The following is a 25,159-nucleotide window of genomic DNA, read 5'->3' as shown; positions in this document are numbered from 1 at the left end:
GTCACTAAGAGGGAATTCAACTTCATTTTGGATCACATTCAAGGAAAATTGCGCGGATGGAAGTCCAAGCTTCTCAACAGGGCTGGTAGAATGACCTTATCCCAATCAGTGTTGGCATCCATCCCCTCATATGTCATGAACAACTATCTTCTTCCTAGGTACTTGTGAAGCTATTGATACTTTGGTAAAGAAGTTCATTTGGGGTAGCAACTCCTCTACTATTCACCCGATTAAGCAATTGTCTCCTCCGTTCCATTCTTTTGCGACAATTTTGGGATCAATTTAATTGTTCTTGGCCCTCCAATGGGAAGTCCGCATCATACACACTTTGAAGGAAGCCAATGCCAGCGCTGATACTATTGCAAAGAAGGGAGCTTTCATTAATGTTCCTTTAGTCACATTAGGAAATTGTCCTTCTAATGTTTTGGCTTGTGTCACTGCTGAGGCACTTGTGTAGTTTTTGTCCTTTTCCTTTCTCTACTAATAAATAAAAAATATTAATAGCAAATTTAATCGCTAATTATAAACAAGTATAAGTATAATAATAATTCTTAGAATTTGTAGATTTAAATTTGTAAATTTTCTATCAATCACTAATTATAAACAACATTATATTTGTAAATATTTATTGTGATTGATTATGTATAAATTTAGTTGGAAAAAAAAAACCTACATTATTTAAACTTCTAACCTGCTTTACTCAAAGAATTCACTTTAAAGGATATCCAAATCATAGAACAATAAAGGGCGAATGACCTATTTGTCCTTTATCTTATTTTTTATGTTTTATTTTTTAAGAAGTTCATTTTGATCATTTATCTTGTTAAATTGATTCAAAGTAGTCTTTTTGTCCATCTATAGTTAACGCCATTAACAAGATAAAGATATTGACGATTAAAAAGCACAAAAATATATCACTTTTTCCTATCCTCCGTCTACTCCCTCCCTACTCTCTCTTCAGCCCACTTGAGATCGCAATAAAAGCGGATAACAAAGACCAAATAACAAATTGCAACAATTTTTTTTCACTGTAGAAAAGTTATCGTTGAAGAAGGTTGGATTTGATACAAGTTGTAGCAAACTACAACCACAACATTACAAAAGATTAATAAAAGCACCCTTTAGAAAAAGATCAGACATTTCAACACTATCATAGACCTTCAAATACACTAACCAAACAAACTATGAATACCCCCAACAGTGTGAGCAAACGCACCAGCCAAACCCAATATGTCCATGTTAGGATCTAAATGTGACAACCTCTACCCTGACATACATATAAATAAATTAAACATATAAAAATACTGAAAACAAATTTATGTGGGTAAAAAGTTCTCATTCATTTCACTATTACCGAATAAAACTTATTAAAAACATATCCGGCTCAAAACAAGGCCGCCAAAGTTTACAAAAGAAATTTTGTTGTATCAGTGAGGTAAAATAAAATAGAATAACATCATGCAATTAAAATAAAAACTCATCCTCAATGTCACATTCTATCAGAGCATTGTGTCCCAAGATCCTCTAGCACGAGGTTTTTAAAGTCATCCACCTAGTCATATGCTCCCACGAACACAAGGTTCGAGATCATCAAAGGATCCAAACACAAATAACACACAGTGAGTAAGTTATCACATTTCTAAAAAAATATACAAATAAACAAAGACGTAATCAAAATAAACTATGAAAGTAGTTATAGCATAGCTTAGCTTAATACAATCCACGTCACTTCACCACTTTATCATTTAAAATTTATTTTTCAATCACCAATCACATTACACATGAATTACACACTCAGGTCAAGATGTAATAACACTCATCAATTTCATAATAAACAACTAGCAAGCATTATGCAACAATTATACTAAGACTCAAGCCTATATGCAATGTGGTACCATGTCAATGAAAAACCACACTGGGGTGCTTAGGAGTACATAACAAGACACACCACACAATGGGTATGTCAAGTCACTCTCACTAAGTAAAATCATAAGGTGACCAGTCAGGGTCACTCTATTTTGAGAGAATGCTCCAACCATATGGGATCAACATAGGCTTAAAGGAGCGCTCAAACTGAGTGTCTTTACCTCCAAGGCCTAAACTCCGAAGAATACGTTAGGGCCTAACCTTCATGATTCAGGTCCAACCCCTGAAATAATTTTTGCACGAAGACATTGCTCATGAATTATAAAATACCCACGACCTCACACTCGTGTTTCTAACACATTTAAGACATTGTGCTACAATTTAACACTTTAGGTTCCTAACTAGGAATCCTACATTTTCCCTTTTACATTGCGCATAAACACTTTTCTCAAGGTAAAGACCAGTCGGGTTATTGTATAATTCACAGCTCACAACACAAGTATTGTCACATCAAGTGTTAACCACACACTTATTCACAACTAAATCTCATGTCCACAATTTAACCTCTCATAATTGTTATACAAGTGGCCTCAATAACTTAAGAGGGGGGGTGAATTAAGTTTAAAAAATTTCTCCTAAAATTTTTTAATTCTCTCTTTAAAAGGAATATGCAGACTTAATATGCAAAAAAAGAAGTAATGTACAATTTACTTGATGCTTCTTTAAATATGCAAAGTAAAATTAAACTGCAATAAATTAAAAGAGTTTAGGGAAGAGAGAATTGCAAACTCAGTTTTATACTAGTTTGGCCATGCCCTGTGCCTACATCCAGTCCTCAAGTAATCTACTTGAGATTTCCACTAACTTGTAAATCCCTTTACCATTTATGAACCATCGAGAGATACCCTTCCCTTTTCAGAGAACTTTACAAATCAAGAGACTCATTGCTTCTTGATTAACAATAGTTTGCTTTGAAGTACAGAATAATGTTTTTCACTCTTTTAGAGAAGAATGATACAACTTGAAGAACTTATAAGAATCCTTAATGACTTTGCAAGTGTTTGGTCAAAGGCTTTCTTGTGAGAGGATAAGACAATGAATGTTCTGAAAAACTCTGAAGAATTTCGAATACAAGTCACATATTTATAGGCCTTTGGTAACCTTTCAAAAAACTTGTGAAGAGTTGTGACTTTTTAGAGTTATTTTCAAAATTTCCTCACTGGTAATCGATTACAGATATGTGGTAATTGATTACACAGTTAATTTTGATGAGTTATGCCTTTTCAATTTGAATTTCAAAATTTTTCGTTACCGATTACAGCTTTTAAAATTCAAATTCAAACTTTCTGAAAGCTTGTTCAAAAACATTTTTGCTTCTGGTAATCGATTACAGCCTCTGGTAATCGATTACCAGAGAGAAAAACATATTTTTCAAAATGAAATATTTACTTAAAAACTTTATAAGATATTTGAAAGCTTAACTTTTAAGGCCAAACCTTTGCAACCTCTTTAAGATATTTTTTTAACATATAAAGGACTATTTGTAAGTCGTTTCTCTTGATTTCTTGATCTTGACTTGAATCAACGTTTGAATAGCTTTTAATCTTTTGGCATCATCAAAATCTTCATATAGCATATGCACTTACAATAATTTCATAATCCATCATCACATGTTTACATGTATCTCACCAATTAACACATGTTCTACCTTGCACTTATACTTAATCTCAATAACAATATTATAATCTCAAAGCAACATGTTATCCCACAATTCATCACATATTCAATTTATCACTTATACACAATTTCAATCATAATTTCATGATCCCAATATAACTATTTATCATGCTAATCTTATCCAAAACACAAAAAAATAATACAAAAATGTTTTTCACAACACGGGGAGTAAAACCCCTCAAACAATTTCACATAATCATACAGAAAGAATTACAATACAATTAACGTCCCAAAATAAACCCCAATTTGATCTTCTAAGGACCCCTACACATGTTCATTCTAATCCCAATTATGATAAACTCATTCCTTACCTCTAAGCGGGCTCACGTGTATAGTTCGATAGTTTTAGCGGCGTCTCTAGCAGTCCCCTACTATTCCTCAAGTTTTTCCTTTGTTTGCTTTGTTAGGGTTTTCAAGCGTTAGAGAGAAGGAGAAGAGATTGTAGCCTCCATTTTGTGGAAGCAATGCCTTCCAAGATTATTTTGATGATGCCAAAGAATCAAGAGTTAAGCAAGATCCAAAGAATCAGGAGTCAAAAAGCTTCAACAATCAAGTTTCAAGATTCAAGAATCAAGAGAAGACTTAATCAAGATAAGTACTAAAAAACGTTTTTCAAAACATTGAGTAGCACAAGAATTTTTCACAAAATCTTTTACCAAAGAGTTTTACTCTCTGGTAATTGATTACCAGAAGGTAGTAATCAATTACCAGTAGCCAACATTGTTTTTCAAACTGATTTACAAAGTTGTAATCGACTACCATAATCATGTAATCGATTACCAATGTTTTAAAACGTTTAAGATTTCAAATTTCAAGAGTCACAACTAGTGATAAAACATTTTCAAATCATTTTAAACTTGTGTAATCGATTACACAATACTTGTAATCGATTACCAGAGTTTCTAAACGTTTTGATTTTCAAATTTAAACATGAAGAGTCACATCTGTTGATGTGTACTCGATCACACCTTGATGGTAATCCATTACCAGTGACTGATTTCGAAAAATAAATTTCCAAAAGTCACAATTCTTAAAGTGACTTGTTTCTGAAGATTTTTTCAAAAGTCACAAGTGACTAGTTTTCAAAAGAGTCACAATTTTAAAAGGTGACTAGTTTTAAATAAATTGTCAAGAGTCACAAACTTTAACATGAGTCATCAAATGATTATAAATATGTGGCCATGGCATGAATTTCAATAACATTTTTTTTATAGAACTTTCTGATTCATTTCTCTTCATCTTTCTAAGAGTTTTTGTTCAATACTTTCTCTTTCAAGAAAAGTTCATTGACAAAAAACTTGTGCTACTCTTCTTCTTCATTCACTTCTCCCTCTTGCCAAAAGAATCGAAGGACTAATCGCCTAAGTTCTTTTGTGTCTCCCTTCTCCCTCTTCCAAGAGAATTCAAAGGACTAATCGCCTAAGTTCTTTGTTTCCTGAAGGAAACTCCATCCATAGGCCACCTATCTTTAATGGTGAGGGTTACCACTATTGGAAAACCCAAATGCAAATCTTTATTGAAGCCATAGATTTAAACATTTGGGAAGCAATAGAAATAGGACCTTATGTACCCATCATAGTAGATGCAAGCACTAGCACAACAACAGAAAAACCTAAAGATAAATGGACTGAAGAAGATAGAAGAAGAATCCAATATAATCTTAAAGCCAAAAACAATATTACTTCTGCCCTATGAATAGATGAATATTTTAGAGTTTCAAACTGTCTAAATGCAAAGGAGATGTGGGATACACTATAACTCACACATGAAGGCACCACTGATGTTAAGAGATCTGGGATTAATACATTGACCCATGAATATGAACTCTTTAGGATGAACACAAATGAGAACATCCAAAGCATGCAGAAAAGATTCACACACATAGTAAACCACCTTGCCTCCTTAGGAAAAACCTTTCCAAATGAAGATTTAATCAATAAATTTTTTAGATGCTTAAGTAGGGAATGGCAGCCCAAGGTAACTGCCATTTCTGAAAGTAAAGATCTTTCCTCTATGTCTCTTGCCACTCTTTTTGGCAAATTGCAGGAACATGTAATGGAAATTCAACGTCTCAACCAAAATGAAGAGACCAACAAAAGGAAAAGAAGCATAGCACTCAAAGCCTCCTCCTCAATGCAAGAAGAAGAAGAAGAAGAAGAAGAAGAAGAAGAAGAAGAAGAAGAAGAATCTGATGATGAAGAGGACTTCTCACTCTTTGTGAAGAAGTTTCATAAATTCCTTAAAAATAGAAGAATGGAGAGAAGCCATAACTTCAACAATGGGAAGAGATCTCAAGAAGTTTCTCCAACACTTAAATGCTATAAGTGTAATCAACCCGGTCACATAAAGGCAAACTGCCCCTCAAATGCGTCAGGGCCCGAGAAGAATGAGAAGAAAAGCTATAAAGAAAGAAGATCCAAGAAGGCGTATATTGCTTGGGATGACAATGACTCATCCGATGGTTCGGAGAAGGAGATCAACTTTCTATCCAAGGACTATGAAAGTGATGATAACATCTCTCGAGAAGTTTAAGCAAGAAAAACAAAAGTCTGACTTCCATCTTTAAAGATCTAAGCACTTGAATCATGAAAAAGGTAACATAAAAAATCATTGTCTTTTAAATTAAGTTGGTTGAAATTTTTTATTTCATTTAACTTGTTTATATGATGACTAACAAAATTTTATTTGTTTGTCTTGTTTGATTGCTATAATGAGTTTGTGCTCATATGTTTAGTTGAGTTATCTTCCTTTCTCAAAATATGAAGCTTATAATTAAAATAAATCTAAATGGTTGTTGATGCCATGATCTATATCTTTCAATTGTTGTATGATTACTTGTATGATATGTTTAGAAGTATTTGATTGATTGCTCATGTTTTTCCAAAACCATTATATTATATAAAATTATTTTTGATATATTAAAACTTTCTATGTTCATCTTGGTAAGTGTTGATTTTTTGTTGTTTTAGAAGAAGTGTCTAGTAATCGATTACCTTCTCATGTAATCGATTACAGGCAGTTAGGCTAAGTGTAATCGATTACAACATTCCTGTAATCGATTACAGAGCGTCTGTGTCTATAAATTTGAAATTTTAGAAACCATGAGAACACGATTTCTGCAGCAACTCGACCCCAAAATCCCTAAAACTTCATAACTCGATTTCTCCCTCAATTCTCAACCAAATCACGTCCCACAAAGCCCAAAATTCATCATTTCTCATTCTCTTTCATCTCCACCGATTAAAACTTCCAAAAACACCTCCAAATGGCATAATCATCGAAGAAGCGAAAGGGGGTTGCGATTTCATCTGCAGTTACCGGAACTCGAAACCACGGAACACCCAAAGCACAGACATCTCAAATTCCTCCCTCCATATCATCTCCTACATTGTTTTCCTCGGAAGAACAACGTATCCGGTACAATTCTCTTTTCTCTTCTCGTTCCATTATCGATCCTAAGTTCATAGACTTAGCTTTCTTTGATGATGAAGTGTTTGATTGCTTTCAAGCATTTCAAAATTCTGGTTTAATTCAGTTTATCTCCATGAAACTTCCTTTTTACCCTGAATTGGTTAAAGCCTTCTATTCTAACTTGGAAATTCAAGAAGATTCCTTGATTTCCAAAGTTTATGGGATTAAGATGGTCATAGACCAGTCCCTTTTCTTTGAACTCACTCAATTATCCAGTGACGGTGTACCATTTGAGGGTACACTTGATGATGAGTGGAAGTTTGATTTTTCTGTGGCTGATGCCCGCCAGATGGTTTGCACCAACCAAGCGGATATGACCGGATGGCTTATTGCCAGTTCATTGGCATTCGAATGCTGCATCATGCACTACTTGATTGTGCACATCCTACTCCCTAGATCTTCCAACCTTGCATAGGTTTCTGAGGAAGATTTGATAATCATGTGGGTTTTCTTAACCGGTCGTCAAATTGACTGGGCCCATCTTATGAGATATCGCATGCATAAGGCATCGCGATCAAATGCTCCACTCCCATATCCCCATCTGATTACCTTGTTTCTACAACATTTTAATGTCCCTCTTGACTCTGAGCCCTTTGTCAAAGTCAAGAGATCCTTCTCTATCGGTGCAAATGTAGTCTCTTCCTTCGGATACCGCAAAGAGAGGGATGGCTCTTGGGTGAAGAAGGATGCTCCAGTACAGGCCGCTGGAGACCGTTCTCCATCACCACATTCTCAGAGAGATGACTCTTCATCTCTTATGCACAACATTCTTGACAGACTGGATGGACTCCACACCTTTGTTGGAGAGTGCTTTGACTCGCTGGACAGCCGTATTGATGCCATGGATGCATGATTTGCAGGGATGGATACACGTATCACCAAGCTTGAGGAGGATGTTAGTTTTGTTCGTCAGTGCTTTGACCTTCCACCACCATCCTCATAGACTTAGATTATTATATTTTGTTTCTGAAGCCTTGTATTTGGATATATTTTTATGACATTTGAACACTTAGTATTTCTTTTAATATTTGCATAGTATGACTGAACATGATGATTATATTTACTTGCTTTTGGTTGTTTATGGTTATGTGTGTTAAACTTAAATATTTTTGATGATATATATGCCTAGTGGTATGTACTTACATTTGGTATTGTGTTGTATGTATGTTTTCGAATTATTCATGTATGTTTTATTTTATGCACTTTTGCCTTTTTGATGTTGCCAAAAGGGGAGAGAAATGAGTATTTTAGAAATCAAGATATTATATTTTCAAAACTTTAAAATTAAGCATAAATTCAAAAAGAAAGGGGGAGAAAGAGATGAGTGAACGATAGAACAAAACTTGTATGTATTCTCTTGATTTCAGGATTGTCATCATCAAAAAGGGAGAGATTGTGGAAGCAATGCCTTCCAATGATTATTTTGATGATGCCAAGGAATCAAGAGTTAAGCAAGTTCCAAAGAATTAGGAGTCAAAAAGCTTCAACAATCAAGTTTCAAGATTCAAGAACAATCAAGTTTCAAGATTCAAGATTCAAGAACAATCAAGTCTCAAGAACAATCAAGATCAAGATTCAAGACTCAAGATTCAAGAATCAAGAGAAGACTCAATCAAGATAAGTACTAAAAAAAAGTTTTTCAAAACATTGAGTAGCAGAAGAATTTTTCACAAAATCTTTTACCAAAAAGTTTTACTCTCTGGTAATCGATTACCAGAAGGTAGTAATCAATTACCAGTAGCCAACATTGTTTTTCAAACTGATTTACAAAGTTGTAATCGATTACCATAATCATGTAATCGATTACCAATGTTTTAAAACGTTAAGATTTGAAATTTCAAGAGTCACAACTAGTGATAAAACATTTTCAAATCATTTTAAACTTGTGTAATCGATTACACAATACTTGTAATCGATTACCTGAGTTTCTAAACATTTTGATTTTCAAATTTAAACATGAAGAGTCACATCTGTTGATGTGTAATCGATTACACCTTGATGGTAATCGATTACCAGTGACTGATTTTGAAAAATAAATTTCCAAAAGTCATAATTCTTAAAGTGACTTGTTTCTGAAGATTTTTTCAAAAGTCATAAGTGACTAGTTTTGAAGAAATTGCCAAGAGTCACAAACTTTGACGTGAGTCATCAAATGATTATAAATATGTGACCATGACATGAATTTCAATAACGCTTTTTTACAGAACTTTCTGATTCATTTCTCTTCATCTTTCTAAGAGTTTTTGTTCAATACTTTCTCTTTCAATAAAAGTTCATTGACCAAAAACTTGTGTTACTCTTCTTCTTCATTCACTTCTCCCTTTTGCCAAAAGAATCGAAGGACTAATTGCCTGAGTTCTTTTGTGTCTCCCTTCTCCCTCTTCCAATAGAATTCAAAGGACTAACCGCCTAAGAATTCTTTTGATTCTTCCCTTCCCCTTAAACAAAAGATTTCAAAGGACTAACCGCCTAAGATATCTTTTGTTTCCCCTTACAAAGATTCAAAGGACTAACCGCCTGAGAATTCTTTGTCCTAACACATTGGAGGGTACATCCTTTGTGGTACAAGTAGATGGTACATATACTTGGGTTGTTATACTGAGAACAAGAGAGGGTACATCTCTTGTGGATCAGTTCAAGTGGAGGGTACATCCACTTGGTTGTTCAAAGAGAACAAGGGAGGGTACATCCCTTGTGGATCTTTGGCTTGTAAAGGATTTTTCAAGGTTGAAAGAAATCTCAAGAACCGTTGGTTGCTTGGGGACTGGATGTAGGCACGGGTTGTTGCCGAACCAGTATAAATATTGTGTTTGTCTTCTTCTTCCCTACACTCTTTAATTTCTATTGTATACTTTTAATTGCCGCTTTTACTTTTGGATAAGTTTATGTTTCTGTTCTTTACTTTCTTAACTTGGTAGTAAAAGCCTAGTTGAATCTAGTAACATTAAGAAGGATAAATATTTAATTAGTCACGACACATTAATAATTAATTCAACCCCCCCCCTTCTTAATTATTCTGAGGCCACTTAATCCAACACATTTTACTGTCAACGTGCGAGACTAATTTCTCTCTGCAAAAACATTTTTTTCGCAAATCCCAACAGCGAGACTATGCAAAAATGAGTTCTGAAGGTGATATCCAAATTTCATGATGATCCAACGGTTGAAGAGTCCAGGATTGTAGTTTTACTGAGACTATTTTTGGGTCTCTACGGGATAAGAGAAAGCTACGATGCGAAAGACATTTCTCTTACCTCAAACATTGCGGTGTCCAAATTTTATGACGATCCAACAGTTAACGAGTCTGGGATCGTCATTTAACTAGACAGGTTTAGGTGTTTGCGGGAAAAGAGAGGGTATTGGAAGAGGAAAAAGGAAAAAACCAAATTGAGATTCACTCCAGGAAAAACTGACCTAACGCGTCTCTATTTATCACTAGGGTATTCACAGTCCATTATTTATTGTATTTTTTTTATTTTATAAACAAGAACTCTATTTTATTTCCTATCAAATGAATAAATAAAATATCTTTTTTATTTTCTTTCAAACCATCATTTTAATTAATAAAATTATTTCTCCTTATTGATTTAATTATAAAATCCTCATCATTTTTCTAAAACTATTTATTTTTAAAGAAAAAAACAAAATTAATTTATTTTATAAAAAATGAGGCGTTACACTAAATACCAAGCACACATTGCAACAATAATCTATCAAATTTCACATAAATTTTCACTCTAGTCCCGAATCCCAAATAAACCAAAACAAAAATCAAGAACACAAGACTATCAGAACAAGTGTAGAAAAACAATAGAAGAAATATTGAAACAGCACAGCATCACCACGTTGGAGGCGGCAACTTCCCTCATTTGCCACCACACAGTCACCATCCAAAAAAATGGGGGGGGGGGGGGGGGGGGAGAGAGCCTTTGGTGTTTTTAGAGCAAAAATGGGAGAAGTGCGAGCGAGAACAATGAGTGGAGAGAAAAAAACATTAACAACATTAATCTTTAACTTAACGAAAGTGTGAATGTATAAATACAATTTTTTGATGATGCCAAAGTATAATTAAACAAGATTGTTTCAAGAAACATTCAAGGTTAAGCAAACAGAGATTGCTTCAAGATTAAATCAAGAAGAAGAAAACAAAGATCAAGAAGAAAGCTAAGTCTTAGTATATCTTTGTTAAAAGAGTCTCTTAGTGATTGTAAAGGTTTGGCCTCACAACATAGTTTTTAAATTGATTATAAAAAGGTTTTAGAATATTTTTAACATTTTCTGAAAAATACATTTTTTCACTGGTAATCAATTACCAGACATTGTAATTAATTACCAGAAGTAAAATTATTTTAAAAAGCTTTTTCAGAAATTTCAAATTTCAAATTTCAAATTTCAATTTACAATTTTCAATTTGAAATTTGTAAATGTGAATGTATGAAAACAGGTTTTTGATGATGCCAAAGTATAATCAAACAAGATTGCTTCAAGAAACATTCAAGGTTAAGCAAACAGAGATTGCTTTAAGACTAAATCAAGACCAAGAAAACAAAAATCAAGAAGAAAGCTAAGTCATACTCTATATTTGTTAAAAGAGTCACTTAGTGATTGCAAAGGTTTGGCCTCACAACATAGTTTTTAAATTGATTATAAAAAGGTTTTAGAATATTTTTAACATTTTTTGAAAAAGACATTTTTTCACTAGTAATCGATTATCAGACATTGTAATTGATTACCAAAAGTAAAATTATTTTAAAAATCTTTTTCAGAAATTTTAAAATTTGAAATTTGAAATTTGAAAGTTGAAAATTGAAATTGAAATTTGAAATTTGAAATTTGAAATTCGAAATTTGAAAATTTAAAATTTGAAATTTGAAATTTGAAAATTTCAAAAAATCTTTTTGAAAAGACACATCTCTTCAAACCATTTTGAAAAGGCACGATAGGTCTATATATATGTGTCTGACTTAAAAAAAAAACAAGAGATTTTAATAAAAGAACTTAATTACCAAATGCTCTCTCAACAACTATTGGACAAACACTTGTAAATCTATTGAGAATTCTTCTAGGATCTTCAATTTGTATCATCTACTCTAAAGGAGAAGAATCTTTCTATTCATCTCTTAAACTCAGTTGTAATCAAGAGATTGGTTGTCTCTTGGATTGTGAGAATCTTGAACACAAGGGTGGGGGATCCCAAGGTGTGTTCAAAGTCTGTAAAGGATTTACAGAGATAGTGGAAAATCTCAAGTGGAATGCTTGAGGACTAGACGTAGGCATGGGAAGTGGTCGAACCAATATAAATTGAGTTTGCATTTCTCTCTTCCCTTATCTCATTTATTTTATTGCAATCAATTTTGTCTTGCACGTTTAAAGAACATCGATTAAATTGATTATTGCTTCTTATTCTACATTCTGAGTCTATCATTTAAAAGGGGGTTAAAGTTTGTTAGTGGGAAAATTTTAAAACTTAATTCACCCCCTCTTAAGTTATTGAGGCCACTTGTCCAACAAGTGGTATCAGAGCTTGATTCTTGTATAAAGTTTAGAAACTTCAAGAATAATTATGGTCTCATCAAACTTTCTATTTCCTGAAGGAAACTCCATTAATAGGCCTCCTATATTTAATGATGTGGGTTATCATTACTGGAAAACCCGTATGCAAATCTTCACAGAGGCTATAGATTTAAACATCTGTAAAGCCATTGAAATTGGTCCCTACATCCCTACAATGGTAGTAGGCAATGAAACTATAGAAAAACCCAGGGAACAATTGGATGAAGAAAAAAAAAGAAAGGTACAATATAACTTAAAGGCCAAAAACATAATTACCTCTGCATTAGGCATGGATGAATACTTTAAAGTATCAAATTGTAAGAATGCAAAAGAGATGTGGGATACATTACAAGTAACCCATGAAGGAACAACTGATTTAAAGAGATCTAGAATAAACACCCTAACTCATGAATATGAACTTTTTAGAATGAATCAAAATGAGACCATACATGATATGCAAAAGAGATTCACACATATAGTAAATCATCTTGCATCATTAGGAAAGATATTTCCTAATGAGGATCTCATTAATAAAGTTCTAAGATGTTTAAGCAGGGAATGACAACCAAAGGTAACTGTAATTGTAGAATCAAGAGATCTCACTAACATGTCTCTTGCAACTCTTTTTGGAAAGCTTCAAGACCACAAATAGAACTTATGAGACTAAATCAACATGAAGAAAATGACAAGAAAAAGAAAGGAATTGCACTTAAAGCCTCATCTTCTTCTATTCATGAGGAAAATGACAAAGAAGATTCAAATGAAAAGAACTTAGAAGAAGATGATGATTTCAGTCTCTTTGTGAAGAGATTCAATAAATTTCTTAGAAACAAAGGAAATCAAAGGAGATCAAACTTCAATCCAAAGAAGAAAGGAGAAGATTCCTCCTTAGTTCCAAAATGCTATGAATGCGATCAACCTGGGTACTTGAGATTTGATTGTCCTGTCTTTAAAAGAAGAATGAAAAATCCAACAAGAAAAATTCAAAGGTAAGAAAGAAAAGAAAGCATACATCACTTGAAACGATAATGACATGGATTCGTCAAGTGATTCAGAAAATGAAATCATAAATCTGGGTCTCATGGCCAAAGACTATGAAAGCGGAGAAGAACAAAGTTGATACATTGATAGTGGTTGCTCCAAACACATGGCGGGAGATGCATCAAAGTTTATTCATATTTCTCCCAAAAATAATGAACATGTGACCTATAGAGACAGCAACAAAGGTAAAATTCTTGGAGTTGGAAAAGTAGGTACAAATCGTTTTACCTCTGTAGAAAATGTTTTACTTGTTGATGGTCTTAAGCATAGTTTACTAAGTATTCATCAATTATGTGATAAAGGCTTTTTGGTATCATTTGATTCTCATAATTGCTTTTGATGAGACTAACTCTTTTTAAGCCAAGAAATGGTACTTTGAACGGTATGACATGCTTTGCTCTATTAATTCATTATAAATTGTTGAATATTTTTCTTCTCTCTGCTCATTATAAGGGGATTATTATGAGACAGTTTTTTATATGAAATCTATGAAATCTTCAACTATTTCATGTAAGCAATGATTGCAAAATCAAGGGGGAGTGAACTACACAAATAGATATTCTTCTTACTCCTAACCTATAGATGGTTGTCATCATCAAAAAGAGAAAGAATGTGAATCATGCCGGTTTCGATGATGCCAAAAAGAATTTATTTGATAATGTTTATCATCATAAAAAAGGAGGACAATGTGAATCATGCTTTGATGATGTCAAAAAGAATTTACTTAATAATAATTGTCATTATAAAAAAAAAATGGGAGAATGAATGTATGAATACAAGTTCAAGTTTATTTTTTATGATGTCAAAGTATAATCAAACAAGATTACTTCAAGAAGCATATTCAAGGTTAAGTAAACAGAGATCCCTTCCAAGACCAAGAAAACAAAAATCAAGAAGAAAGCTAAATCTTAGTCTATCTTGAAAGTCTTTTAGTGATTGCAAAGATTTGACCTCACAACAGTTTTTAAATTAATTATAAAAAGTTTTAGAATATTTTTAACATTTTATGAAAAAAAAAACATTTTTTCATAGGTAATTGGTTACCAGACATTGTAATTGATTACCAGATGTAAAATCATTTTAAAAAACTTTTTCAAAAAATTTGAAATTTGAAAATTGAAAATTGAAAATTAAAATTCAAAATTCAAAATTTCAAATTTGAAATTTAAAAATTTCAGAAAAACTTGAAAAAACACATCTCTTTAAACCTTTTTGAAAAGAAATGATGGACTTATATGTGTCTGACTTAAAAAAGAAAGATTTAAAAAAAAAAAAAACTTAATTGTCAAATGCTCTCACTATTGACGCCAAACACTTATAAATCTATTAAAAATTCATCTAAGATCTTCAATTTATAAGAGGGAAGAATCTTTCTAACTCAATTGTAATTAAGAGACTGATGATTGTCTCTTGAATTGTGATAATTCTTCTTCATTAAAATGAATTTTTCAAAAGATAAAAATTAAAATGAATTTTTTAAAAGATAAAAGATCAAAATAAACTAAAAAAATAAAATAAAAGACCAAATAGAGATCGTTTGATCGACAATAAATAAATAAAAGCACAAAGATTTTCACAACCCAAATCAAAATCTTACCTAAAGATCACCTCAACCAGTACTAACTTTATCATTGATTAAAAATAAACAAAATGGATTTCAATAGTTTAATAAATAACTTCCCAATCAAAACATTTAAAACATCAACTACAAATAATTTAAGTGAATATTAAAAAGACCTCATTAAAATTCGGTCTAAATATACATCGGCCGACCGTGGATATCATAGTATATGTCGGCACGACATTTCTATTCCAAGCAATACTGTAGAAAGTAACTCTGCACTATTAATCCATGGTCTTAGTCATGTATCACGGTCCAACTAGAACCTATAGTAGCAAAAGGGTACCCAGAAAATAGACCAATTTACAGGATCCTGCAAATTCTAGAATCAATGATATTCTTGTCTGAATCAATAGCATTAGCTAGAGATAGCCAACGGTGTTTCCATAGAGACTCGGCCAAGTTCTTCATCTTCTCCCCTTCTGCCTGTCTCTTTTCTTGGACACTAAGTACTTCTGCATATGCACCTATGACATTAAGCAACATTGATAAGCATGCAGATAATGAGCCTTAAAATTGAATATTACAACATAATATTTTTCAGTGGGACTAGTCAGTCTGATGCTGACATTCTTCTTGGGAAATCTATCATTTTAGTTTTCTGTTTTTTGTTTCTTGTTGATGTTTTATAGAATAGAAGGATGGGTTGAGGCAATGGAGACGGGTATAAGGAGACTAATGAACAGTTTCAAAGGATTAACGATATATGAACAGTTTCAAAGGATTGAAGACATGTTAATTGAGTGATTGAGAAATATTCAGTCAAGATAGGGTTGAGGCAATGGAGACGGGGTACAGGGAGACTAATGAACAGTGTGAAGACATGTTAAGTGAGTTATGGAGAAATATTCAGTCAAGATAGGATGGAGCCCAACTATCTTGCAAGCTCAATGCAAATGTTAACTTATATACTCTTCAAAGACTCTTCTCCTAGGCAATGTGAGACGTGTTCTTTTTAAAATATCAATCTTCTGAAATACTCCCAAAACTCATTGATCAGGTTGTCACATCATAGATTACGGTAGTATAGTGGATTAAAGAATTTGTCACACCTGTTGCAAGAGCTGCTATATCACTTCTATCTACCAATGGTGCAGCATCTACAAAAAGAAAGTTTGGTTTCAATATGCATTCATTATAACCAGGTAGATATTTTATAGACACAACATGGACTATGGAATCAAATACTACCTTCAGACTCAGTTTCCATTGTTGGAACCTTCAAAATATCTATCACTTTTCGGTAGAGACCCTGTCAATCATTCTTATATTATAAGAATTGTTTGAATTACAATAAAAATAGTTTGAATTGTTTGCATATAGCAGCAAAAATATATCAGTTCATAGCACCTATGCTTCAGAATGAGAACTAAAGTTAAAGTTGATCAAATTCCATAGTTAAGAAACCAGCGATTGGAGAGTTTCAACCTCTTGAACTAACAGCGAACTTGAATGTTCCTGGATTGCTTTACGCCGATACAAAAGAGCAATGCTTGTTAAGGCAACCCCCACCGTAGGATGTTTAGAGTCTTCAACAAATAGACAGAGCCACACAATACATTAGTCAATATACCATCACCGAGCTCAGTGATAAATATTGTAAATTGAGTTTAGGAATAAGACAAAAAGAATAGACAAGTCACCTCCATAGGCTTCCTCTGCCCTACTTAATGCCTGTGTCAAATGGCACTCTGCATTAGAGTAGTTACTGAAACAACAGTTATATTAGTGATGTATATCACCTAGGTCAACATATAAAAGGAAGGTTGTGGTACGGCTAAGGAAAACCAAACAAAAATGATTATTAAACCTACCCCATAAGTAATTCCAGCTGTCCTAAAGCAAACATGGACCCTACAATTAATTCGTCCACGCTCATGTTACCAGCTCCTAAGTATGGTCTGCCAGCATTTTTTACTTCAATAGCCCCTTGTACGACATTTCGGTAAACCTCCTTTGCCATTGGATAGTTCCCTATCTTATGTAGGAATTCCGCATATGATAGACCAGCAGTACCTACAAAACCAAACATCAATTCTGGTGTCAAAGAATGCCAGCTCCAGTCCCTCATGAACAGGAACATACATACCATCACAATACTTCTCGCGGAGAGACTTGTCGAAGAAATCTTCAGCTGCACCAAGCACATAATTAGCACTCATCAAGGGTAACAGCAACAAACAGATAGACCTTAAGCACAACCTGAGTCAGCATTGCCATTGACAAGTTCAATCAGCCCTTTTAGTGCTTTAGCACGAACAAATTGTGCCTCATAATCTACAAATCGTTCCTCATATTCTAGTGGTTTCTCTTGATTCTCCACCATCTTCATGCACTTATCAGCAACCACTGCTGCCAAATCATCCTACATGAAAAAAATAACACTGAAAAACATGAACAGTGCTGCAAAAAGCAGTCAAACCAAGCATTTTACCATCGTTTTGCAAATACCAACCTGCCTCATCAATAGATGAAGCCCAGCCTGAGTTTCAAGAGCAGCAACTACAACAAAAATCCAACATAGAACTCAAAATCGTTGGCATAATAATAATAATAATAATAATAGAAGTGCTAGCAACACATTCTCGGACACACTCTTTATTATTGGTTAAAATTTGTTAAAAACTACAAAATCACAAGTAAGGTTTATTAAATAAAAAGAGAGACCTACACAATTTTATGATTTTCAAGAACTTTTAGTTGATAGTAAAAAGTGTGTTAAAAAGAGTATAATACCGACATTTTATTGAAAAAAAAAAACTTACCTCTAACACCCAAGTAAGAATTTGTTAACTCTTGAACACCCTCTAGCTTCTCAATCGCTTCTGCGTACTCTCCTCTGAGAAAAGTTAACACAAAATATATATCTCCAACGGTTCAAACAATCATCCAAAAAAAATATGAGCTCCAACATGAGAACAAAGACACACACCGACGAAGGTAAGCAAACAATCAAAGAGAATATACCTTTCAAACAACAAAGTGGACATAGCAAGCATGGCCATTCCCTTCGAATTCTCGCGCTTTGGCTCCTTGCCCTCAGTCAACTCATTGGTAATGCAAATCTTCAACACAGACAAGCCCATCCTGTACGCCCCAACTAGAGAAACAGACAAAAAACCAAAAGGACATTAACTTTGACTGAAAAACACAAATGGGTCACCTAAAAACAAGGTTCCTGAAAAAATAGCGAAAAGGGATGCTACACGTGAGACTCACGTGACCTATCGGTCCTCCAGTGCCTCAAGGCGTAGTTGATCATCTTGATGGCGTCGGGGACGACCATGTTGGCCTCCAATTCCAAGCCATTGGTGAATGGTCGGAACGATGAAGAGGGAATTGGAGAGAGTCTTGTGGGTAATAGTGGGTTTGCAGTGAGGGCAGTAGAAGAGGAAGAAAACCTAGATGATAGCTTTGATGCTATGCGAAGCATGGTTGGAGGAAATAATGTGAGGGGTTTCAGAATGGGTTTAGAATGATGTGAAGAGAAAGAGAGGGTTCAGGGTTTTCAGAGGTTTGAGATCTTTCTTCTTAACCTAGGTGTAGATGGGATTCGAAGATAGTTGAGTTTGTTGTTTTATTTTGTTATTGGTTTGCGACTAAGTTTATTTGTTGATAAACAAGCGGCATCTAAATCGTGACTCAGTTTTATTTGTAAGAATAGTTGTTTCTGCTCTCCTTTTATACTAAGGCGCTTCCCCTTCTTATTTTTTATCCCCAAACTACCCTTTAATCAGACTGTCATCTCTTTCTTTATTTGTAACGTCTATCTTTATATAAACAAGGTCCGGGATAGCCTAGCCTATGTATGAAGTCGTGGTTCACTGCAATTCCCGTATAAAAATGTCAATTTGTGTTATAGTGTTTTATTAAACGACATTAATTATTTTAAAATTTAAATGTTAATATAAGATTAATGTTTCAAATGAATAATAAATAAATAATTAATAAATATATTATATTATTATGTGTCACTGGCTCTTATCATTTTAATCATAAGCCTTCATCAAACCTATTTTTCTTTTCTCTTTCTCCTTTATTCATCATCAACATAAATCAAATTCGTCAATGTCAATCAACATTTATTATTTTTTTATCTTTTGCATTTAATTTGTTTCAGTTTTCCTTGAATGAATGTTTCTTGGGCTGTTTGGATTTTGTTGAGGTTTCACTTCAATTTTTTTAGTATTTTGTATGATATAGAAATAATCATAATTTAGACGTTTACTTATTCCTACTTAGTAAGTACTTAACAATCAATTTTAAATATTATACTATCAACTTTAACATATTATTAAAACCAGCTTCAATTTTAAATTTGTTTTTACCGTAATCATTGTCAATTTATTAATGTTTAATTAATAAACATATATTTTTCTTATTTTTGTTAATTTTCATTTCAAATTAAATTAGTATATCATAATAAAAACCATAATGTGCATAGATTAATTTAATGTCAATATTAGGAAAATCGTGACATGCACTATTCTTTAGTATAAAGATTTCAAAATAAAGATAGTAAGACAATGGGTATGATAAAGTAAGTTATAGTATTAAAAAAAGAAAATAACTCACACTAATAGCGTAAAATAATTTATACATTTTGAAAAAATAAAAAAATCTTTAACTGTAGTTAATTTTTTTTATCAAAAATAAGTTTCATACTTGAATCAAAGAGAGATATTTCAAATTTTTATTGAAGAGTTAGATATTTTAATTATGTTAGTTAAAAAAATAAGATTAATGTTTCAAACGAAAAATAAATAAATAATTAATAAATATAATTTAATATTAATCATCATCAAAATTGTAGGTACTTAATCATTGAAAAGACTTTACTAAAGTAATGAGCACGCTTTAGTTCAAACTATTTAAAAGCATATTCAATTAAGATATGAAAATAATCATAATTTAGACATTGACTTATTCCTAACTAGTAGGTATTTAACAATCAATTTTAAAAATTATAATATCAATTTTAACCTATTATTAAAACCAACCAACTTCAATTTTGTATTTGTTTTTGCCATAATCATTGTCAATTTATTAATGTTTAATTAATAAGCATACTTTATTCGTATTCGTATTTTTGTTAGTTTTCATTTTAAATTATTAAGTACTTAACAATCAATTTTAAATATTATGTTAGGATATGAAAATAATCATAATTTTCAAATTAACAAGCATATTCGATTACAATATGGAAATAATAATCATGATTTAGACATTGACTTATTCCTAATTAGTAGGTACTTAACAATCAATCTTAAGTATTACAATATCAATTTTAACATACTATTAAAACCAACTTCAATTATGTATTTGTTTTTGTCATAATCATTGTCAATTTATTAATGTTTAATTAATAAGCATATTTTTTATTCGTATTTTTGTTAATTTTCATTTCAAATTAATAAGTATTTAACAATCAATTTTAAATATTCTGTTATGATATGAAAATAATAATAATTTTCAAATGCATGAGTATAGAGATTTTAAAAAAAATAGTAAAGACAATAGACATGATAAAGTAAGTTATAATATGAAAAAAAAATAACTCACACACTAATACCGTAAAATAATTTATATATTTTGAAATGGTACCAAACATGCTTCAGGTATATGGCTAACCTATCTTTCCACCCAAAAATGTCAACATCAAGACCGGCTTACGTGGCAATTTTTTTATGTTTATACGCTTTTTTATATTTTTTTTTAAATTAAAAAATGAAATTAATTTGGTACCTTTGTAATTAATGCAGAGTACCAATAATGATACATTTCACGCTTCTCCATTTCACACTGACGTGACTCATTTCACGCATTAATTATGACACCATTATCAATGCACATGCATTAATTGTAGCACAATTATTGATACACCAAATATGGTACCAATGACGTGACCCATTTCACGCATTAATTGTGGCACCATTATCAATGCATGTGTATTAATTGTAACACCATTATCGATGCACCAACTACGATATCAATGACGTGACCCATTTCACGCATTAATTGTGACACCATTTCCCCAACGTTTGCATTTTCCAAACACTTTTATATTTTAAATTTGTTTCTGAACTAAGTGAACTCGAAGGGTTTTCGTGATATGCTCACATTTGAATCCTCTCCATTTTCCATTTTTATTCCTCTCCATTCATTATACTGATTAACAATAAATATGGATAACGCACGAAAATCGTAAAAGGTTAGCGCTTAATATACTAAGTAAATTACTAGAGTATATATATGAATTAATAGACTAAATATTCGCTGAGGTGCAAAAGATTATCATGGGAAATTAAAAAGATTATCATTATATTATCAATAATAAATATGGATGACCCATGGGACAAACATATTATTTTTCATGTTGACGTCATGGGACCTCTCATACGTTTTTTTATAATTGTTTGTTCGTGAATTTATGGAAAAGATTATCATTATACTGATCAGCAATAAATATGGATGACGCACGATAACGGTAAAAGGTTAGCACTTAATATACTAAGTAGATTATTAGAGTATACTGAGGTGCAAAAGATTATCATGGGAAGTGAAAAAGATTATCATTATATGATCAGCAATATATATGGATGACCCACGGGACAAACATATTATTTTCCATGTTGATGTCATGAGACCTCTCATACGTTTTTTTTATAATTGTTTGTTCGTGAATATATGGAAAAGATTATCATTATACTGATCAACAATAAATATGAATGAAGCACAGTAAGCGTCAAAGGTTAGCGCTTAATATACTAAGTAGATTATTAAAGTATATATATAGATTAATAGACTAAATATTTGCTGAGGTGCAAAAGATTATCATGGGAAGTGAAAAAGATTATCATTATATGATCAACAATAAATATGGATGACGCACGGAAACCTTAAAAGGTTAGCGCTTAACATACTAAGTAGATTATTAGAGTATATATATGGATTAATAGACTAAATGTTTGCTGAGGTGCAAAAGATTATCATGAGAAGTGAAAAAAATTATCATTATATGATCAACAATAAATATGGATGACCCACGAGACAGACATATTACTTTTCATGTTGATGTCATGGGACCTCTCATACATTTTTTTTTATAGTTGTTTGTTCGTGGATATATGGAAAAAATGATCATTAATGTATTTGTCATATCCAGTTTTTTTTCATAGTCAACTATATGTTGCACTTTCACGAGTGCAAAGTAAAAAATGACTGCATATTCTTATTCATGATAAATAAGGCATTGCAAAAAATACTACCATTAATGTAATATACAAAGAAGTATATGCAAACTTATAAATAGGTATGCTTACCAAATTGTTATACTTATAAGTCCTACATTCTCAACCTACTACATTTTCCTTTGACATCATTTTCAACATGTCATTATTTAATTTACAAAATTTCCACATATAATACATTTAGTTCTTTATGTTGCAACATCACATAACCAAGGCAACAATTGGATGTTTGTTATTATATCACCTCCACTAAAGTATATTGATTTTAAATGTCTACTTTTTAGGTGAATATTGGTGTATATAATACCATTGTCATACTTATGGTTATTAAATGATCACTAACTGTATCCACAAATCTAATCAACTCATTTATCTCTCTTTATTGTGCAGCCTCTCTTTCATTACTACAACAACACCATCCAACAATATACAATAGCATTATGTTTGTTTGTATTCTTACTTTATGTTACTTTTTCTAAACATAGCTCAACATTATGATCATACAAATGAAAATCGTTATTGACCTTTGCTCGTGTGTTGGTAATATTCAAATAGGAGTATGAGCCCGTGCATCTGCACGGGCAAAACACTAGTTTTTCTAGAAAAAAGCCCTTCCCCATCCTTCTACCCTGACCATGAGACCCCTTCCTACCTCGTCTTTGATTTTGTTCATGAGACCCCTCTAGCATCACCCATTCACACGACCCTAACCACCATGAATTCAATTTTTCGCACACTCACCTTCGGTGTCACCCCAACCTTGGGCCTAAGCTCAAAGTGAGCATGGAAGTGGTTGGAGAAGCCGAAGCTCTTATCAAGCCCAATCTCACACTCACTCCCTTTAAGGATAGAGGCCTTATTTGGCTTCACGGAGCCATGGTGTCGAGCCAGTAGGGTCTAAATGTGCTTCACCGACAATAAAGGCAGAAGAGGTCACTTGAAGAGTCACAGAAGGGTTGAACTCACACTCGAGTTCGTCGATGAGTTCTTGAATAGTCTCGACAATGGGCTTGGTTTGTAAAACATAAACTTTGAACTTTTTGTGGCAGATTTCAAACTCATTAACCCCTTTTTCTGACTGTAAAACAGAAAACATGGTGCCTGCCATCACTTTGTAAGGTTTTAATGGGTTTTCCATGACACAATCCTATGAAAAAAAACCCAAAAGTAGAATTCAAAGTAATCAACAAAAATCAATAAGTTCAAATTTTTAGACTAGGGGAAGTTCCAAAACTGGTTTTGGTAAATTATTCTTATCATTGGTTTTTCATTTTTGGGGTTTCACCAAACCTCTTGGATTCATTTGATAATATAATGATTGAAAAACCACCAACTTTATCCCCAAATATTACCCTCTCCCAAATATTTCATAAAAAAATAAGACCATTTAAGTAATTTTTGAAAGTATTGAATATTAGTAAAGTTCATAGAACAATTTGAGGATTTTTTTTTAAATATTTGGAGGGCTACTTAGTATGATTTTTACTAATACTTATAAGACTATTTAAGTGTTTTTATTTTACTTTATGGACCACTTAGGAGAAAGTGTAATACCTTAAAAGAAGAAATTAATGGTTTACTTACTCTATGATGATCATAGCTTACATAACAACAAGTATGATACATGTTAAGTTCAAAAAAGATGTGTAAGAAAATGCTCTTACTAGGTGTATCTGAGAATCTCTTGTCAATGATCAAATGTTATCTTCCTTAGTATTATTCATCTCTTGTTATTTGTTGCAGATGGGGCTCAACTCATTCTAGTGAACAACTGTGGGGAAAGTGTATGGCCAGGGATACTTGGCGGTGCGGGGCAGCAAACACCAAAAGATGGTGGGATGCATCTTGGAAGTGGAAAGAAGTAGTCCGTGCCAGAGAAGTGGTCAGGAAGAATCTGGGGCAGGCAGGGTTGTAGCTTTGACAATGATGGACATGGCAACTGTCTCACTGGTGATTGCAATGAGATGCTACATTGTAGAGGGCAAGGAGGGGTGCCACCAGCAACAGTGGTTGAAATGACACTTGGATCCTCCTCCTCCCCGTTGCACTTCTATGATCTGAGCCTGGTGGATGGCTTCAACTTGCTCGATTCGATGAAGCCAGTCGGGGGTGGAGTTGGGTGTGGAGTGGCTTCCTGTGAGGTGGACTTGAATGTTTGTTGTCCATCAGCACTTGAGGTGAAGATAAATGGCAAGGTTGTGGGGTGCAAGAGTGCTTGCTTGGCTATGCAATCAGCAAAGTATTGCTGCACAAGGAGTTATTCTGACCCCAAAACTTGCAAGCCTACCCTTTTTAATCATCTATTTAAGGCTATATGTCCTAAGGCTTACAGTTATGCTTATGATGACTCTAGCAGCCTTAACAGATGAAGGGCTCCTAGGTATGTTATCACTTTCTGCCCTCCCCCAGTGTAATGGAAACCAGATGAAAAAATGAAGTTGAAGCTGTTGCGGAGTTGCAAAGATTATGAGTCATCAGTGAAGAACTGTTTTCTGGATATTTAGTTTTTTCTGGATCTTTAATTGGCACAGTTATGTGTTTTTTTAGTATTTTCTTTTTCTTCTTGGATAGTCATTGTTCTATGTCATCAAGGTAGTTGAAAAGAAGGGTAGATTGATAT

General features: G+C 32.9%; 1 protein-coding gene and 1 pseudogene across 1 annotated transcript; one reads left to right on the top strand and one right to left on the bottom strand.

The window, feature by feature from the left end:
- Positions 1-15,299: 15,299 nt before the first annotated feature.
- LOC114396827 lies at positions 15,300-18,957 on the bottom strand. Its single transcript, XM_028359009.1, has 12 exons — positions 18,509-18,957; positions 18,257-18,389; positions 18,055-18,128; positions 17,745-17,791; positions 17,492-17,654; positions 17,379-17,423; positions 17,104-17,305; positions 16,933-16,997; positions 16,718-16,818; positions 16,481-16,541; positions 16,342-16,389; positions 15,300-15,756 (listed from the first exon to the last, which is right to left on the bottom strand). Exons 1-12 carry the CDS (start codon positions 18,720-18,722, stop codon positions 15,593-15,595), a joined length of 1,317 nt encoding a protein of 438 aa, XP_028214810.1. The 5' UTR covers positions 18,723-18,957; the 3' UTR covers positions 15,300-15,592.
- Positions 18,958-23,440: 4,483 nt separating this feature from the next.
- LOC114397286 lies at positions 23,441-24,953 on the top strand (annotated as a pseudogene).
- The last annotated feature ends 206 nt before the right edge of the window (positions 24,954-25,159 follow it).

The sequence above is a fragment of the Glycine soja genome, chromosome 18 (genome assembly GCF_004193775.1).
Source record: "Glycine soja cultivar W05 chromosome 18, ASM419377v2, whole genome shotgun sequence".
NCBI classification, from domain to species: Eukaryota; Viridiplantae; Streptophyta; class Magnoliopsida; order Fabales; family Fabaceae; genus Glycine; species Glycine soja.
Note: the sequence above shows the minus strand (reverse complement) of the source record. Positions and strands in the feature narration are given on the sequence as shown.

Coding starts and splice junctions, on each gene's coding strand:
- LOC114396827 (XM_028359009.1), bottom strand. CDS start 18,722: ATGCTTCGCATAGCATCAAAGCTATCATCTAGGTTTTCTTCCTCTTCT. Junction 18,129..18,256: donor TCCACTTTGTTGTTTGAAAG/GTATATTCTCTT, acceptor AACTTTTCTCAG/AGGAGAGTACGCAGAAGCGA. Junction 17,424..17,491: donor CAATGGCAATGCTGACTCAG/GTTGTGCTTAAG, acceptor TGCTTGGTGCAG/CTGAAGATTTCTTCGACAAG.